This window comes from Pagrus pagrus (genome assembly GCF_965226575.1).
Source record: "Pagrus pagrus genome assembly, chromosome: 19".
In the NCBI taxonomy this organism is placed as follows: Eukaryota; Metazoa; Chordata; class Actinopteri; order Spariformes; family Sparidae; genus Pagrus; species Pagrus pagrus.
In genome coordinates, this window is record NC_140203.1 from 18,891,021 (window position 1) to 18,910,408 (window position 19,388).

At 39.4% G+C, this 19,388-nt stretch overlaps 1 protein-coding gene across 2 annotated transcripts in view; it reads left to right on the forward strand.

The window, feature by feature from the left end:
• The window catches only part of cntfr (ciliary neurotrophic factor receptor), a 239,937-nt gene that overhangs the window by 188,906 nt on the left and 31,643 nt on the right, over positions 1-19,388 (forward strand). For both annotated transcript variants that reach the window (XM_084382630.1, XM_084382629.1), the window contains 2 exons: positions 13,238-13,355; positions 15,245-15,411. In XM_084382630.1, the coding sequence (XP_084238756.1) occupies positions 13,238-13,355; positions 15,245-15,411 (285 nt within the window). The remainder of the gene's footprint in view (positions 1-13,237; positions 13,356-15,244; positions 15,412-19,388) is intronic.

The window sequence follows — 19,388 nt, forward strand, 5'->3', positions numbered from 1 at the left end:
GGCAGAGAGGAATGAAAGCAGAGGAGAAAGTATGCATCACTTCAACCCATCACTCTGATTCAGGGTTACACACTGAGGCATCAGCGTGTGTGTTTGTTTCTCTTTGCTGTTAGATCCAAACAGGACTCAGAGGAATGAGGAGAGGTGTGATAAGAGCATCCTGTTGTGGTTGTGCTTCTGCCAAAACGCTGCTGAGGGGATGAGATCACTGTTTGTTCCTTCATTTAAGCATGTAGACTGACTCCGACTTGCTTTATTGCCTCAATTTAGCTCTCCTCATTGCCTGTTCTTGCCTCCAGGACTAGAAAGTAAGGGACACTTTCTCTCAAGGACGAGGGGATTGAATTTTATGATTAGGCTATCTCCTTTGGAATCTCTACAGGACACGTACAGCGGATCAGATAGGATGCATCTTTTATTCTTCACGCTGTCATTCCCTTGCTGTGAAGCTTGCTCTTTGTTGACAAGCAATAAATCACATCTGTGATGCACAGTGACCGGGTCATTCTACTCTGAGTTGACTGAATTTAACAACTGTGGAGGGAAAAGTCCCATTGAATTTCAGCAACGCCACTGAGACTTACATTTCACAGTGATATCCTGTTTTGTACATGCTGCAAATGAGTAATTTTTTTTGTTGCTGCATAGAGACTTGTGCATGCACAGCTGTTGACAACATAAAGTGCAACCTTTAATTGCTTAATTATTTGAAATCATCAATGTGAGCATCAGAATTGTTCACAGTAACAATACAATCATTTCACCCTGGAGTCTGTCCCTCCCAAGAAAAAGGGCAGCATCAGTCATTGCAGCACTTGGCCCAAAATGACATTTATGTTCGAGTGAGAAAGCCCTCAAGTGGCATTAGTTATTATGACTGGACCAAAGAAGGAAGTCAGGTTACAAAGTTATAGAGCCATAAAGCTCATGTAGGCAGGAGGTCAGGGTGAATGGATGGACACTTCAAGACTGCTGTGTGTTTCCTGTTTGTTTTTTTTAAAGCATAACCACAATCGTCCCATAAATCAAGTGTTTATTATTTTCACAATGACAACAAAGTTCCCTTAATTTTGTTTCAGTGCTCATTTAATTTCAAACCACAATCTCAACACAGTAGATATTTTAACCCAAGCCATGACCTTCCCTAAACCTAACCAAGTGGTTTTTACAACCTAATCCAACTAAATTTTAACCTCAGCATTTGCACGTAGAAAAACACGTTTTTTTTTCCTACAGTGTGGTGGAATTCACAAATCAATGAGTTGATTCCTTCAGTTCAGTAGTCAAAATTTGCATTCACTAGTGGTTTGCTCACTTTTACTTGAGGAAAATCAGAACATCCCCATTCAAGTGCACTTCAGCACCCACATCATTAACACACTGTGTACTCAGCCAGATGTTCAACGCTCGTTGTGACAGACTACAGCTCAGTAGTAAGTTCAGTCTGTTGCTCGTCCAAGCTGTCACCTTCAGCTGAGTACAAAATTAGCCTATAAAAGCACAGCACTTTAGGTTAGCAGCTCAACTCCCTATTTAGTAAGACAGAGTTACCAGATTATGATTTTTTTGTGTTTCACTGTTTTTTAAAGGGCTTTTAACAAAGAAGTTATCACAGCTGAGCAGAGCACTGCTAAAAGCTACTGATACAGTCAGTTGTACTTGTATTTCAGTATAGAAAATCATTCCTATGTTTAATGGGAACATGACAATGGGTCCTAATTCCAAGGGCCCTATGTACCCCAGGGTTAGGGTTATTTCACCTGAACACAGTAACTGAAAATCTGTTGCACCATGAAACAGTTCTACTAAAAGTCAATAAACTCTAACATGTTGAATCAGCTCCTGGCCCTGTCAAGGCAGGTCACTGTTGACAGATGTGATGCTCTTGAACTTTTGAACTTAATATTCTATGAAACAGTTCAGGCAAAATCTTTCAGCCGATTCCGTCCAAATTAACCAGCAAGCCAAATCTAAAATTGATTTGGTTTGGTCCTCAGCCTTAATCTCTCATAACAAACAGCCTTTCCCTGAAACAGCACTGAATCATTGCCAGACCTACAGAATCATTAGCGAACTCACTGATCCACACATTATGTAAACAGCGCTGATACTGTATTAACCGTTTCTTGTGGACACTGCAGAGGTGAGAGTGTTACATTCATCTGTCTGTTCAACTCTTTCTAATGTCGCACAGATTTGAGATCTTCCAGCAAGGCTGACAGCGGGCCTGGGTTAGATCGACCAGTGCACAGCTGGTGTGTGGAGGGCCTGATTAAAACCCCGTAGCTCAAAGTCTCTGTGCAAGCATTTCATTAGAATAACATTATAGTATAAGAGAGGGTAACTGTTTTAAAAAACCCAGAGGTGTGCAGAACTGCATAGAAAATTGTCTGTCTTTTCGATGTCAGTTTCAGTTGGTTGTGTACTATTTTTTGTCCAATAGCTTGCTCTTTTCCTTCTCAGCAGGCACACTTTGTACACTGTTGCCTGTTTGCCCTTTATCCATTAGTATATAGTATATTTGTCTAAAGGTTTCAGACTGTGCAGAACAAGTCTTTGTTCCTCCACAGTAATGTGAAACCTTTCATAACTCCATAAAGAGGACGTGGTATATGTAAAAAGACAGCACAGCGCTCCTGCACAAAGCAGCTGGCTGAATTCACAATGATGGCCCCAAGCTCTACAGGCCAGACACTTTTGATTTCTCTCTGTCTGTCTGTCTCTCTGTCTGTCCATCCAGCTTTGAATCTGACAGATAAATTTAAAGGAGTCAGCTGTTTCGATTCAGACGTCAGGGATTCAGGTGGTACCTGCCTGTCTGCGAGTGATGGCAGTTAGCTCTTTGCGCATTTGGCAGACTGACACGTCTGATTGGTCAATCCCAGCCTGTCAATCATTTCACCATCATGGACACTGCGGCTGAGAGGTAATTGTCACGGCAGCATTAGAGCCTCAGGCTATTATTGCCAAGATGACATAGAGCTTTACCTCTAAGTGAGAGTAGAGACATCTCAACTCAACAGCTTTAACACACTCAGATTTCAATTTTGCACAGTAAAACGCTATCTACTGCTTAGTAGTACTGACAGGATTTTCTGTGATGGAATGGCAATTTCTAGTTTCATTAGTGTGCTGGCATTATGTTGACCTCAATAGCTGTCCTCCTCCTTTTCCCTTCCCTTCCCTTCACCTACAACTTTCTTCAAGTGTCTAATCCTCCATCAGAGCAAGGTACTCATACTTCACCCTTTACTTTGCTTAAACTATGAAAGTGTGGCTGAAGTTGTTATTGAGGTGGTACTGAGGCAGAGAGAGAGAGTTTGTATGTAGGAAGTCCTGAGGATTTGAACCACACCTGAGACAAAAATGATTGGAGAATTGGCCCAGTATGGCAAGGGAAGCACAGAGGGAAGTAATTGGTCTGCCCTCCATCTCCCACTCGGAAAGTGAAAAATGATGACTATTGATACCTTAGGTTTTGAGTGTCACCCTGTATTACTTACAGTGTGACAGGGCGCTAGACCTGATCCCCTGTTAGCCAAAGTGTTTGACCCTCTGCCGGGCCCCGGACAAAGGCAATTGAGCTTTTACCCATGCCCTCTTCTGAGGAAGACCATTTGATTCCTTAGGTTAAAAGATGAATTTCCCCTTGGCAATCAGTTATGTGTCAGAAAAACAGGAATCTAAAACATCTTTTACTGCTTCCAATGCCAGACCTTTCTTGTGGCAGTAATGCAGCGGCAACAAAAGGAATTGAAATCGTGGAGAACGGTCCAGGCATGTGAGGCCACAGCTTGAAAAATTAAATTCCTAGTTTCACTAAGAAGATTACTTTTAAATGAACGAATCACTCATTTGTGGCAATGTGCAGTTTCCCAACTTTCCTGGCAATCTTCACTGCGCTGTCAAGATAAATAATAATGAAGTATGGTCCGAATGAAGTAGCATAAAAGGAATTCCTGGCCTCTCATAAGCTTCTGGATTCAATGCTACCAGTTTGTATCGAAGTCTGAGGCAAGTACTCAGAAGAGCCAAATCACATACAAATATGTATAAAATAAGAACTTTCCAGTCTAGTAACTGTGTTTGTTTGAAAGGCCAAATCCAAATTACTTTTGCATGTTTTTTTTCTCATGAGTATGATGTGAAACAGTCATCACCAAGAATATTGAACAGTACAGACAGAGAGAAAGAGGCAATTAAAGGCCGAACATGAGTGGAATTGGTTAAAAATGACGGGGATTGGGACGGACAAAGGAAATGGAGACAAGTGGGAAGGGAGCACTGGGCAGTGAAAGAATTTGCTCTCCTGCTAAGAGGTAATAGCTGTCTCTCAGAAAACAAACAAATTCAAATTCCCACGCTGCCGTGCTTTTTGATAGAATATTAAACAATGAACATTAGATCGTCATCAAGAATGAAAACTTAACATTTCATTATTGTGTCTCACGTCAAAACTCCCGTTTATCCACACACAAATTCAAAAGTATTGTCTCTGGTTATGAAATCTATCCTCATCTTAAAACATCAACAACATTTACCGTCAGAGGTTTGTGGCTGCGTGAGGACAGAAGCGGTTGAGAAGTCAAAACAAGTGCTTGAGGTGAGATGGTGTTTATATGTGTGAAGCTGCTTGAGAGTCTTGTTTTATTTCCTGTGAAACGTTAGCCGTTATTCCCGAGCTTTGAGAAAGATTTGTGATGTCAGGTGGCTAAGTGAGCATGTGTGCATGAGAGACAAGCTGCGGGAAGTGATTTAAGTGTCCAGGTATAATGGTCGTCTTCCTGTGTCTGACCTCCAGAGCAGCGGCGGTCAATGCAAACCTGTCAACACCTCCTTCCCTTCAACCCTCAGACCTTTTAAAGGATTATTCCCATTTATTACAGCTTGGATCTTGTGTTTTGTAGGTTTGGCCATCATTTCTATCAGTTATTATAACGATCTAACAAAGCAGAGTTAATTGGTGATCAGGGAACATGGTGAGACTTTTTTGAAGACTTTTTAGCACCCTACACATCTCTGCTTTCTTCTACTATTGGTTCTCTCCTCACCCTTGTCTCTCACTCACTTATCAACTCCTGATGCTCTCATAAGGTATTCATCTTCCTTTCATTCATTCATCTCTCACACACGGCTGTTTCCAATTGGCCCAGAGACATTCCTGGAATGCCACAGCATCATTGTTTCGTGCTGCTGTGTGTGCGTATATGAGTGTGTGTACGCCTCACCGTTGACTCCCTTGTGTTGGGGAGCAGCTCTGGATGGACCAGTGACTATTAGAGAGGGAGAAAAAGGTAGATGCAGAAGAAAGGTTGGGAAAAGCAAAGGAGAGAAAAAGGCACTCAGAAGTTTATGTCTCTATTTTTTATAACTTTCTTTTAAATTAAAGGATCCAAAACTTTTTAAAGATACCACATATGATCCAGTGAACTTTAGACAAATGCATGTGAAATCAGATTACTTTGAAATGTGGCCTGTAACTTGATACAAATTAAATGGCAATTCTTGCAATTAGTAACATAATCTATTGGGTTACAAAAAAAATGTAATCTAATGAAATAGTTTTGGATAACTTTTTGATTATGTCAATACCGAACATTGGACATTTTCAACATGCTAAAAAATGGATGTAGCAGCTAAAATTTGAGCTCCACAAATATATTTTCTCTTTCTCTTAGCACATTTTTAATGCATTTTGCATTTCATCTACATTTTGTAGCCATTGAGGCTATGCGACTACAAACGACAAAAAACAAGAAACTCGGCAGTAGGCGCAGGTTTGGAGAGGTGACCACTGAGCAGAACAAAACAGGAGTTTGGAGTAATTTAGACCGAAGATTTAGAGAAACAGAAACTCTTTCGACCGAACACCTGCTATTGATAATGCATTAAACATCACCAGTTAAAAAGTAACTAATACTCCAAGTAGTGTTTTAGAAAAATACTTTGTACTTTTACTTCAGTATTATTTCAATACCAGTAGTTTTACTTGTAATTGAGTAATATTTCAGTAATGTAACTGTACAGATTTTCAGTACCCAAACCCATATGAAATGATGTAAAAAAACAAAGCAAAGCTAAGCTACTTAAAAGAAAACAAAACTGTATGCTTATTGCTTATAGTCAGACACCTACCATAACTTTGTACACAGACATACAAGTAAAATATATCCACTATCAATCCAACTACATATACATAAAATTGTATATTTATGTTGCAGTTAATTCACTGATCTCATACTAACTCACATGTGCATTGATGCTTCAGGATAGCTTCAGTGCACCGAGTAAAAATATTACACCACAATTGCATTAGCGTTAGCCACGACAGCTGGTCTGGACCAAAAGGCACCACAGCGTCTCTGTCTCTGCCCCTCTATGACTTTGTCCTACAGTTTTATTTACATTCCTCGTTCTCCCATGACACATGACTAAGCTGATCTAAAACACAGCAAGCCTGACGTTGGCAGGCTGAGTCAAGCAGAGTACAAAGCCATCTGCCTAAATGAGTTATGCCATTCAGAGTGGCACGGAGTCTAAGAGGATCCAGTTCTTCCCAGTAGGATTTTTAATATGAAAAAAGGGATTTTGAACCGAATGACATGTGCATGATTGAAGGATGGATGGATGGATGGATAGATAGTAGGGTTTGTTGGCTATTTTCAGTCCCTTGGGTTGTTATTCTGGAAACTGTGTTGAGCAAAGATTGTGGTTTATCGAAGTGTTTCCGTAACAGTAAAAACTGAATCAAGGACGGCATGAATGGGGACTCTGAACCCGGAAAGGTCTATAATTGTGCATATCCGTCGAGGCCAAGTTTGAATTTCATAAGCCCAGATTTTTTTTCATTTAAAAGAAGGGATGATGGAGAAATTGCAGCAAGGGAAGAAAAGGTATTCATCCTTGTTGTCATAGCAAGAGAATCCACTACAAACACACACAAGCACAGAAAGAAATGAATGTGCACACACGCATATAAGGATCCATAGGAGGAACACACACACAGACACACACACACAAAGCAACAGGGAGGCTACTAACACAACCAAATAGCAATTACTACAGCGTCTGCAGCCTAGCAACCAGGCCACTGGATGTCATTGTCCCTCATCGCATTTCTGTGTGTGTGTGTGTGTGTGTGTGTGTGTGTGTGTGTGTGTGTGTGTGTGTGTGTGTGTGTTTGTGTGTGCGTGCACGTGCACGTGCGCTCCCTCCTGTGACAAAGATCCTCTTTTTTGCGAGACACAGAATTTTTGTGTGACAGGCTTAGAATAGTGGGACAGGAGAAAAGAAAGTACGAGAGAGAGAAAGAACTACAATAAGCCGCTGGTTGCTTTTATCAACTTATTAAAGAGCTAAGTGACCAAAAAAAAGAAAAACATCACAGTGCTCCAAGGCTCACTACATCATGTATTTTATCATGTAATCGAATTAATTTTAAATTGAGATTTGTTTCTTAGTAAGTGTAAAATATGTGCACATAAATGTATCCAGTCAAATGTGATGCCAGGAGATAAGATAATTGCTCCCATCATATGAAACCAATAAATCTACAAGGTTGCAGTGTAAGTTTTACCTACAGTACTGCTCAGTAAGTCATTTAAAGCCTTGAACATTTGCTTCACTAAAAAATGCATCATATTTCTGAAATGAAAATTACTCCAACTATAGTCCCTTTTCACTGTGACATAAAGAGTGATAGAGCAGTGCACAGCATGACATTGAAATAAAAACATGGAATTTTAAATCTGTGAGCAGGAACTTGAAAGAAATATTTTCTGACTGCACTTGGTAGTTAAAATGCTGCAGTAAAGCCAGTGCCAGATCAGGGATTGTTCTTATTTCCTCGCTTTGTTTTGCCATTGAGGCCAGTTTTTAAAAACAATTTTAAATTAATAGTATGATTAGTAATACTCTAACAAGATTCAAACAAAATTTGCATACATTTTCTCAACATAGGGCTCACTATGATGATGAGTCGCAGCCTGCAGTAAGTTGTGACCTATTAGCATTTAAAAGTAACCACTACTAACCACTCGTGCATGAGCTGCAGGTGTGTGTTTCATGAGGTAAACAAAGAACATCTTCAAAATCATATTCAGTGTTTAGCAATGCAAACCAGATGATGAAAGCGCACTGATTCAAATAACATTTATTCATGAGCGTCATCCTGTCGGCCCCTGACTCAGGTGATATATCTCATGGTGGGGTCATTTTCATTTGAATTATTGTTTTATTTGCTTTAATATTCATTCCATCTTTGTTCTCTGTTTTGTGTGTTTATTTTTTTCTACAGGTGCATTATCTCTTGTTGTGTCTTCTCCTTCATGTTTCAACCTCTACTTTCATTAGATACATGAAAAGCTTTTGATGTTTTATTGTTATTGAAGCAACTGAGAGGCAGCTTTGTGTGCGTTCGTGCGTACGTGTTGTGTGTCCGAATTTTTTTCAAGGGCACATCAATAAAATTTGATGAAAAAAAAAAATGCCTCTCTTCTCCACTCCATTTTTCATATATTTTCACTGCTCTTTTCAAATATTTGTCAATCCTTTCTTCCTCTTTAATCCTTCCCACAGTTCCTCGCCTCTATAGATTCCTCTTCTTTTCCATCCAGCCCTTTTTTTCCATCCTTCGCTCTTCCTCCCTCCTCCTGGGCTATTCTAACACACTTGCCTGTTATTTCCCACATTTTCTTTGAACTAGCAAATGTATTTCCTGTAAGACATTCGTGAAATGTTGTGAAACATTATTTTTCCCATACTTCTGCAGCACCTCTATTCACCCACATCCAGGGCTCGGTTTAAGTACCTGTCTCCTTAAGGATCTCAAAAAGCCCAGTCTACTCTGATTGGTCAGCTCCCAAAGGCCTGAGCAGGCACCGTCCACCTTGTTTCCACATTAACTCGCGTTAACGCTCATTTCAAGGCAGAGTTTCCGAATTCATTTATTCACATCAGTTAAAACCATGTATAACATAACATACTCCTTTAAATCTGCAATAATCTTATGTGAAATGGGACACCCTAGGAAGCTTAAAAAGCTTATTAAGAGGGGCCCAGGCGCAATTTCTTCGTCTTACAGTTTTCTTCATGTGTTTTGATGCTTTCACAGTCTTGATGCTTTCACCTTGAACTGCTTTATAATTATTAAAGTCATGGAAACATCACTTTCTACAATATGGAACTTTTAATACAATCAATCCAAGGCTTGTAATCTCGAATCATGTGGACTTACAAGTAGCTTCTGTTGGTCAAAGTTCTGGTAACTTGTTTCAGCAATTTTTGTTTTGCCCTTGCTTGTTTATGTCCTGCATGGCTTTTAAACCTTGATGAACAGCTGGCATTTAGTTGTCGACATCTGTCCCCCTGCACACACAAACCCTTGTGTTCCGGGGTCATTTGCTATTGACGGTTCAGATCACGTCCTCCCCCTCCTAACCAACCACATCGCAGTCCCCTTGGAGGAGCCCTACAGTATGAACTGCCCTTTCAGGTGCCCTGGCGGTGGTTTGATTGACACCACTCATGCCTGGCAAAATGAACTAAATTAAAGGAGTAAACACTCCAGAGTTCAAATAACCCACTCCAAACATGGTCGCCATGAACACACACTTGAGCTCATCCTCTTCACGCCTATATTCCTCCACCAGACTGCTCCTTATCTGTTGCTTTCTTCTCTCTAAAAATGTGATCTTTAGTTTATCGTTGAACTTCTTCAAGTTCTTGATAAGCTAGTTTGATTGATCGTGGCTAATTCTGCACAGCACAGGAATACCTATTTTGTGTGTCCTGACAATAAATGTGTGTGTGGGTGTGTTTGTGTTCAACATTCTGTGTTTGTGACTTTGACTCAAGCTCTCAAATGAGGAGCCAATTGATTGATATGGCCCCATTAGTCTCTGCGATTAATTGAGTGTGATTGGATGTCGTCCCTGGCACCTCATCGCTGGTGTTATTGACAGGCTAATTAGTTGCCGTGGTGACCGCTTAAACACAGCTGATTGTGTGTGACACTGAAATGACCCCACAGCAGCCAATCAAGCCTTGCTCTTGCTTGCGGGCGTGTTTGTGCGTGTGTCTTTGACCAAATACGCCTTGAGTGAGCCATTCACAAAGGATGTTCCCAAAATGTCACTGATATCACTGTTACAAATTACAAAATAATTAGATGGGATGCTGCTACAGTATGTGGAATTGTTTTTATTGCAAGATTATCTCCACCATCCTAAAAACAAACAACAATACAAAAGATACTTACCAAGAGGAATATTTGAGCTTCCAAGACACGGACAGAAGGAAGGAGTGCTAATTGCTTCAACTACAAAAAAATTAAGAATCTTGTCTCTGAAATTAGCTGCAAATTAAACACATCAGTAATCATCAGTGATGTGAGAAATACTTGAGATACAGAGGATAAATCAGACATACCACTGCACCCATTGGGGTTTCTTTTCTGGAGCTACAGAAAGAAAACATATAGCAGAAGCAAAGGTGGTACTTAGATGTGATGTAGCGGTGAATTGTCGGTCTGCTTTCTGTAACTGCGTCCCTTTTTAAGGGATTGCCTTTCCACTCATGTTGTTTTCTTCACTTTTTCCTATATTGATGCACTTCGCCTCTTTTTTTTTACCACAGAAAATACTTGTTTCTGATTGCCTTTCAGGACATATCAGGACTTCTCAGGTCAAAAGTACAACCAGCTTATTCATCCCAGCAATATTTCTTGAGCTTTCTGCATTATTGATGGTTATGGTTTTTTGCTAACTCTTAAGCTGAAACTTAAAATCTAAATGATGGTGGACAGAGGCACTCAGCTCGTTAGCCAAAGTTTAGGTAATATATATCTTTGTATGTAAAATTTAAATAAACACATGTTTTAATAAGTGCCTTTAGTATTCAGAAAGTCATATTCAACTCCAAGCAGATGCTTTAAGGACAACAGTAGGAACAGTTCCTTGTCTCTATTAATGGGCTGCAACTAATGATTTTTTTCACGTGTGTACCTTCATCAAATAATCTGCCAGTTATCTTTAAAAATGGAAAAAATTGTGAGAAATGGTCATCACAACTTCCCAGAGCCCAAAGTGATGTCTTCAAATTGCTTTGTTTGTCCAACCAATGGTCCAAAACCCAAAGACTCTTTAATTATAACCAAAAATGACAAGGAAAGAATTAACCACACTTTCAGGGAAGCTGGAGCTCGACAATTTAGCTTGAAAAATCTCTGAACTTATAAATGCATAATCAAAATAATCAATGATTAATTTTCTTTTGGTCGACTAATCAATTAATCAACTAGTTGTTGCAGCTTTACATTATTTTATCACCTATTTTCCAATTTTGGGAATTGGGATTTCTAATATAAATAAACTGTACACTTTATACTTTACTCTGTGTCCAATTTTTAATATGGGGTTACAACATCCCAACATACAGTACATGGTGTCATTCCACCTTGATCCAGATCAACATTCAGGCCATTGTTAAAAGGACAATTTCAAACTACTTTATCACCCTACCTTCACTTACTCAAGGGTCAAATATCTAGAAATCTCTGTCCCTTGAGTTTAACTTCATCAAACTATTGAAAATAGCTGAAAGGGTGATTTTGAAATATTGAATTTCTTGCCATGCTGTATAAAGTAGTAAAAGACCCTTCTTTTGTAACATTTTTCCATATAATTATTACCTGTTTTTTGGCCACACCCTGGTAGCCCTGTTCTGCAAAAACATTGAGAGCTATCATTTTTCCCACAGGGGAGAGAAACCCTGCTCCACTGAGCAGCTCATGCAGTTTTTCACATGTCCACACTGAATGGGTGGTTGGCTCTTAAAGACAGGTTGACCCATCCCACCCATTCCACTCCGGTGTACATTACTGACTATAAATGAAGAATTAAATCGTCTGAATGTAGCTGTTATCAGCCAACCTATCATATCAGGAGTACATATTACTGATTGGCTGATATCCAATATGTAATAATGAAAGTCGAAGCCAGCCCCATATATCTTAGAAGCAAGATACTGCAGCAATGAAGCAGTGTGTAATGAAAAAGCTGCAATTTAGATAAAGAAAAGGTAGAGAATAAAGGTGAATTTGGGAACAGAAAAGTAAAAATAACATATAGGAATTTATTATTTGTGATGCCAAACTGTACACTGACTGTATATCACATAAAGTATAGATAACAAGGGTAAAAGGGTAAAAAGCTGAGGGGGAAAGGGGGAGTGGTAGACAAGTGCGCGGTTGACTAGCTGTGAAGAAAGGACCCTAATCTGGGAGGAGGCCAGAGTTGGCGAAACATCACTTTTTCTGGCCAACCCCTCTTTTCTTCTGCTTTTGCTCTGCCACTCTAATATCCTTCCTTTCTCCACATCTTCCCTCTCTCTCTCCCATCTTCTTTACTTCTTTAACCTTCCTCTCTTTTCTCCAGATCTGCTCTTCAGCACCTTCCATGCTGCTCTGTTCTCGTTCATATTCTCAATCATGTAAATTAGATTGAATTGTTACGTTGATTGCTTGTCCTGGGTTATAAATATTCTACAACTGGTATTCAGTTCACTGTTTCTAGTCATCCAACATTCAGACAGCCAACGGCAATGCAGCGATGCAAATAGATAATTCTTTGTTTTATGTTTCCCTCAGTTGCATATATCACAAGAAAAAACAGCTGCAATAATGAAATAGAAATATGAGGAAACAGACATATAGTCATGCAGTCATTGACTGAGGGAGAGGGTCTGGGACATTGAATTGTCTGGTGTTGAACCTGACATTTGCCTGAGCTTCAGGTTCATAGAAGATATAAGTGCTGCTGTAAAACCTAAAATGAGTTGTTCTAGTCTCCACAAATATAAACAATTTTAATTACTCCTCCTCTCTGAGTCAAATTAAAATGTGTTTGTGTTATTAAAAAATAAAAATGACACACAGGCACTGACTGCTAAACAAATTAAAAGCGTATCTAATAAAAGATAATAATGGATGCAACTTATTCTAAAATGACTAGCAGTGACGTTTTTAATGAAATACTTGATCAAGAATGAATTATTCAATAAGGAAATGTGTAATTAGGAACAGCTGCTTTGCATTTGATTAATGTAATCTATATTACTCTGATCTCTCTCTTTCTCACTCTCTCTCTCTGGTGTGTCTGCGTTTTCAAATTCAGCATAGCTCTTATGTACACATTAGCTAACTGTCTTGCCTTCCCTCTTGTTTTTATTCTCTCCATAGTTCCTCCTCGGGAGCCCACAGTCACCTGTCGATCCAACACCTACCCTAAAGGCTTCTACTGCAGCTGGCATCAGCTCCACCCTACGTACATCCCCACTACCTTTGAAGTGGACGTACAGTAAGTGCATTTGTTTTAAGCTTCGATTAGTAGATAGTTAGGTCATTTTTTTGTAATCTTGGTAACACTAGACTCACCAAAGTAATTGCTGACATCTAGTATCTATGGATACAAATAGCTTGGATGGCCATTGCTAAGTGTCCTTCAAAGGTGTTTCTGATATTTTTTACAGAAAATCTATCAAAAGTTAACATTTTCAAGTTATCTCCCAAGGACTTCTTTCCTTGAGAGCAGTTTGGTGTTCAAACTGTGAGACCTGTCTCCCCAGGGGGGCGGGATAGAGTTGAAAGAGGGGCGTGTGAGGGATTTGAAATGCATTCAAACCCTCAGCACCCAATTACGGCAATTTGCGTCAAAATTTGTTCTCCACCAAACCAAAACTCAGACACGATACATTAAGATTCAGTGACTCACACTTTCTGAGGAAGTCATTATCTCCGTCAAGAAAACTGACTCCTTATGACTCCAGAACGTTTTAGTTTTCTTCAGTATCAAAGTAATGCAGTAATAGTCGTTTGTACATCCATGGGTACTTTGCAAACAGGAACTGCTTTGAACAGTTTGATTTTGGAGGACTTTGACATTGAGAAAGAATAATGATGCACAGTAAAATAAAATTGAAAGTAGAAAACAATGTTCACAATTTAAATTGTTGGAACTGACCTCATGCTCCTCGACGCTCTCAACAAAGAGGTTGAATATCCAGAAAATTTGCCGACGTATCAGTGCAAAATTACATCTGAAGTTTGTCTGTAAAAGTTGTTCTGTCTTCAAGCAAATATTTTTTTCAATCCCTGCTCAATACAATGAAACATCAAACATGCCTGCACAGATCTCACTTTTACTTATGTGTCTATTTTCTTGTTCTGAGAAATTCATTTTAAAACTACACAGGAAAAAAAAGTAGAAAAACAACACATTTAGTCAGGTTTAGTTGTAAAAACAGCTGATATCATTTTGGATTCCCTGGTTAAACACCCGCCTCTCTACCTGTCCTCGGGCACCCAGTCATGTTTTAACAGTAGGTAGACCTTAAACACTCAAAACGTGTGGACGAACACCTAGCGAGTGTTTCTCCATCATGTTCTCTTTGATATTCCAAGATCACAGAGTCCCACAGCTCACATCACAGCAGGTTGGCGCTACCTTCATTAATGTTGTAACACCAATATTATTCTGTTTGAATGATAATGAGCAGTGGGACAGAGAGAAGTGTAGATGAAGGACAATAGAGAGATTAACCGAAAGAGTAGTCTGAGGTGCCTTTAGCGTACAGGTCTGTCATTGATTCACGCAAAAAGCAGGCCAGCATTTAATAGGTGGAGAATTGAGTGTGGGGTTTGTTTGTTTTTTTGCCCCCATATATCAGTGGTTTGCAGAAAATTCCAAACCCGACATTATAATCTATTGACTGGGCTGGGGGGGTAATTGTCCTTGGGAGCTCTGTTGGTAGTTGCTGACATTATCTGCAATTAGCAAAGTGCAAGATTTAAAAGGGCTGTTAGCTTAAAATCAAATATTAAATAAAGTTGTAAAGGCACATTTATGCCATGAAGCAAAACTAAAAAATGTACAAAAAGTCAAAGAAAGATAGTAAAACTCTGTCTGGCTATGTCCCAAACCTAAGCTGTCCTGTTCTATGAAGCACGAGGTTTAGTCAGCAGTTTTTAGTGTGGAATTAAAATGATGTTCCAGCTCTGATATATAACAGAGACTGTAAAAAAGGGAGGTAAAATGCTTTACCACCTTCCTGCTCTCTTTCTACATCTCCACACCAGTGTATAATGACGCTTCTTTCAGGCAGAAAACATACAACCTTAAAAAGAAGTCAATCTCAGTCTCTCTCACTCTACCTCCTCCAACCTTTTTATATTTCCCTTCCTCTCCAGACATAACCAGCGTTCACTGGAGGTGCAGAAAGACCCGGACCACAAGAATCGCTGTCGTGTACATTTTCCTGAGGTCTTCTCCAGCTTCCCCTACAAAGTTAATGTGACGGCAGTCAACGCCTTGGGGAAAACCTCCACCACCATTTCCTTTGAAGAGTCCAGTATAGGTAAGATAGATGTTGTGTCATGTTTTGTTATGTTGTGTTGTTTACTGTTCCATTCTCCTCTGTTGCTCCTTCATTCTGTTGTAAGTGGCTGTAAGGTGACCAGTGTTGTATTGTAACACTAACTGGGTGCTGCAGGGATGATGATGATGATGATATTTTTGTCAGCCAACCCAGAAATAAACATCACCCAGTTTTCTTAACAAAAAGCCAATGGGATTTTTACATTCGATTTTGTATTACTGCAAAAAATAAACTCTGTGGCAGACAAAATGTTATGATATGATTCATGACACATTTTGTTCAGCAAGATAAATGAACAGCACAGCACTTTTATATTTGAAGCATTAATGTGATCATCAAAAAAAAAAAAAGCTAGCACAAGGCTATAAACAAACTACACCACGGTACAGGCAGACTAGTGAGTAGTTTCTAGTTTTGCATAATAATGTTTAATTTCCCCCGACAACATCTGTAGTTTAATTTAGCCACATGTTAGCAACTATCTTTTAAAATGTATTTTAATGTAAAATGTTCAAAATTCACGAAAGGTATTACCTGACCTGAATTTTATGTCATATATCCAAATGTGAAAATCTCCAACTGTAAGCTTGTGAGCACTGATTTTATGTGAGGCATCCAACCAAAATCCATCAAAAAACCTTTTGACTTTGAGACCAGGGAACCATGAGTGTAAAATCCATTTCTTGGCAGCACTATATTTCCACCTGTCCAAATTTTATACAAAGTGAACTACAGGCTTAACGCTGTTGGGACAGCATGTACATGGTGTTCTGATGAAAAAAATGAATTGGAGATTCTGAGCTCAAAGGGTTCAAAGCGACCACATTTTTGAACATTTTTTGAATATTTCTTCCAAATTCATCAGGCTCCAGAATGTTAATACTTTTCATTGAAGTTCACAAACAATGTTTTTGTGGACTAAGTTCAGGGACAAATCTGAGATCCTCTTTTTAAATATTTGTCGAGGCGTTTCTTTGAGGATGCCAACCTATGAGCAATGTTAATGCGTTTGTATGACCACAGATGACTGATTTCATTCACTTCTGCTTCCCTTTGGAGATGTGTTGTACACACATTTCTGCTTGATGCCAAGAAACAAAGAAAAGTGAAATTTCAGTGGCCAAATAAATGTCACCCAGCTGAAAGGAGAGAGCACAGCTTTTCTTCTTTAACCAGCAGCACAGTCCATTAGCAAGAAACCCACTGACTGTACACCCCTGTCATTACCAAAGGCACTGGATAATAAACACGCTACCTCTGAACCTTTTCTGCAGCAAACAGTATTTAATTGGGGCTTGGACGGGATGTGGCAGTCACAAATCAGTGCTCTGCTCTCTCACTGAAAGTGCCGGATAATCCAAACACCAGCTGCAATTTAAGCCCATTTCAGTCATATTTATTGTCAAAACTAGCCTCAAGAGTTGGTTCCTTTATTGGTTATTGCTTTAATTACAACCTTCATGTTGCTATGGTAAGTAGTGTCAAAACATGCAGTTTGGATTGTGAAGTTTTTGTTCACTTATGCTGCACAAGGCCACATAATAACAGCCAGAATACTTAAGCGACTCAGACTGGAAAGCAGCGAAGAGGAGAAATTCATTTTAAAGAAGGAATGAAGAGTACTTTGATAGATAAGGGAAGTGCTGCCAGCAGTCCTCGGCTCTGTTGTATTGCTCAGAGCGCGATATGGGTGTGCATGACGCATAAACACACACAGACACCAATGGGGCTGTGAGCGACTGTGTGGAGTGTGTCGGTTGAGAGGGCGAGGTATTGAAAAGAGTGTGTGTGTGTGTGTGTGTGTGTGTGTGTGTGTGTGTGTGTGTGTGTGTGTGTGTGTGTGTGTGTGTGTGTGTGTGTGTGTGTGTGTGTGTGTGTGTGTGTGTGTGTGTGTGTGCGTGCGTGCGTGTGTGTGTGTGCGTGCGCGTGTGTGCACGTACATAAGTAACCAAATGAGGCAGTGACATGCTCTGCCAAGCCCCGGACACAGGACTCATGAAAATGCTAATGCTAGCCGGATTAGCGCCTTGCCTCAGGAAATATCCTTTAACTATTGGTGATAGCAAAATACCCCACTGTTCTTTTCTTTCCCTCTGCTTTTCTCCTCCATTCCTGCACGCCCTTCTTGTGACTTTGTACCGCTTTTTCCTCTCTTCCCTCCTATATTATCTTCACCCTCCCTCCCTCTGTCAGACACTTTCTATTTACTATCATGATCTGAGCTCTCAGATCTTGTCTCAGATACATTTCCATAAAAATGCCATTCATGTGACAAATGTCTTCCGTCCACACTATTATTTTCTGATTGTTTGAGTTTGCTTTTGCTTTGACTTTGGTTTCAACTAGAGCTAGGTATCGCCACTGATTTCTCAAATCCATTCAATTTCTGATTCAATTTGATTAGTTTACATTCAGTATTCATTTCTGACTATTAATGGTTACATTAAGAATTGAATAACATTGTCATGGTCCGGATTAATTATTTTGTCATTTCCTCTTTTATTTTGTAGTTTAAATCCATGTTTGTCTTGCTTTACTATCACTTCCTGTCTTTGTGTTGTCCCGCTCGTTTTGTGTACACCTGTGTTCCATTAGTTAGTCATTCCTGTGTATTTAAGCCTGTGTTTTCCTTTCACTCTTTGTTGGTTCATCTGTGTCTCATGTGCATGTTCCCTGTGTTCCAGATGTGTTCCCCATGGTTTTCTGCTTTTTCTGCTGTGTTATTACATCTCTTTAGTTTTTTTTGTCTTGGGACTTTCCTTTTCCTGCCTTTTGTTGCTTGCTTTCTAAATTAGACTTTGGTTACCAGCATTAAAGCTCGCTCTTTTCTTTTACTTGCCTGCCACTGAGTGACTTGTGTTCTGGTCCCTTTTTGTGTATCTGTAACAAAAATGGTTTCAGAGTTTTGATTTTTGGCTGTGATGATAGTAGCATCTATTTATTAAAAATACTTCAGTAAAATAACAATAAAGTAATTATAGTCAATTTGTGAATTTCAACAAATTAAAATATAAAAAATTAAAGAAATAATGTTTATAGCCAATTGATTATACATTTCTGAGTTTATAGGATGCACTTGAATGCACCATGAGTTCCCTGTCGGCGCCTACATGCTCTCCATACAAAGTGATGTAGATTTTGGAGATAACAAGGTGCACCTGAATGTACCATGAAATCTCTGTCTCTATGCTGTGTGTGTGATACAAATACATGAAATGACACCAAAATGCAGTAGAGACTCTTACTATAGTTTTTAATTGCCTGACTGCGTTGGTACAAACATTTATGCATTTTTATCACAAATCCACAGGAAATGTAATTTACTTTGAGAGCAGTGTCAGGATTTTAAGAATCAAAACTGGTTCACTGGAATGAAGATGGATTTCAATCAAAAAAAAAAATTTTTAGACTCGAGCCCGAGTTTTAAAAGGCTAAAAGCCTCTTTTGCCTCCAATCCTCCATATGATTGCATCCTTTTGTTTTGGTATAACTGATAACACAATACAGCCGTTGAAAGTGGAAACAGAAACTTTTCTATTCCATTCACACTTGAACACAAGAACGGCGTTTCGAAGACGTATATCGGAGTGCCTCTGAAAAGATCTGTTTTTCATTATAGAAACCTTGTTGTCAAATTTATCAAAATTAGCATGGATGTGGTCTTGCCCTCTCCCTTTCTGTGTTTCCCTTCTTTGCTAACTGTTTCATGTTTGCCTTCTCTCACCCCTCCCTCTCCCTCCTCCCCCTCGTCCCCTCCTTGTCCCTGCTTTGTTAAAAGTCTTTCTCATGCCATTCTAAGTTGTAAGTCACATTCATTATCAGGGACAACGAGCCAGATCGTAAATAAATAAAACAATTTCATGCTTCCTGGTGCACTTCTGACTTCTGAGTGGGAGTAAGACGATTCTCAACTGTCCTTGTTCATCCGACCAAAGCTGGGATGAAATTAGATGAGA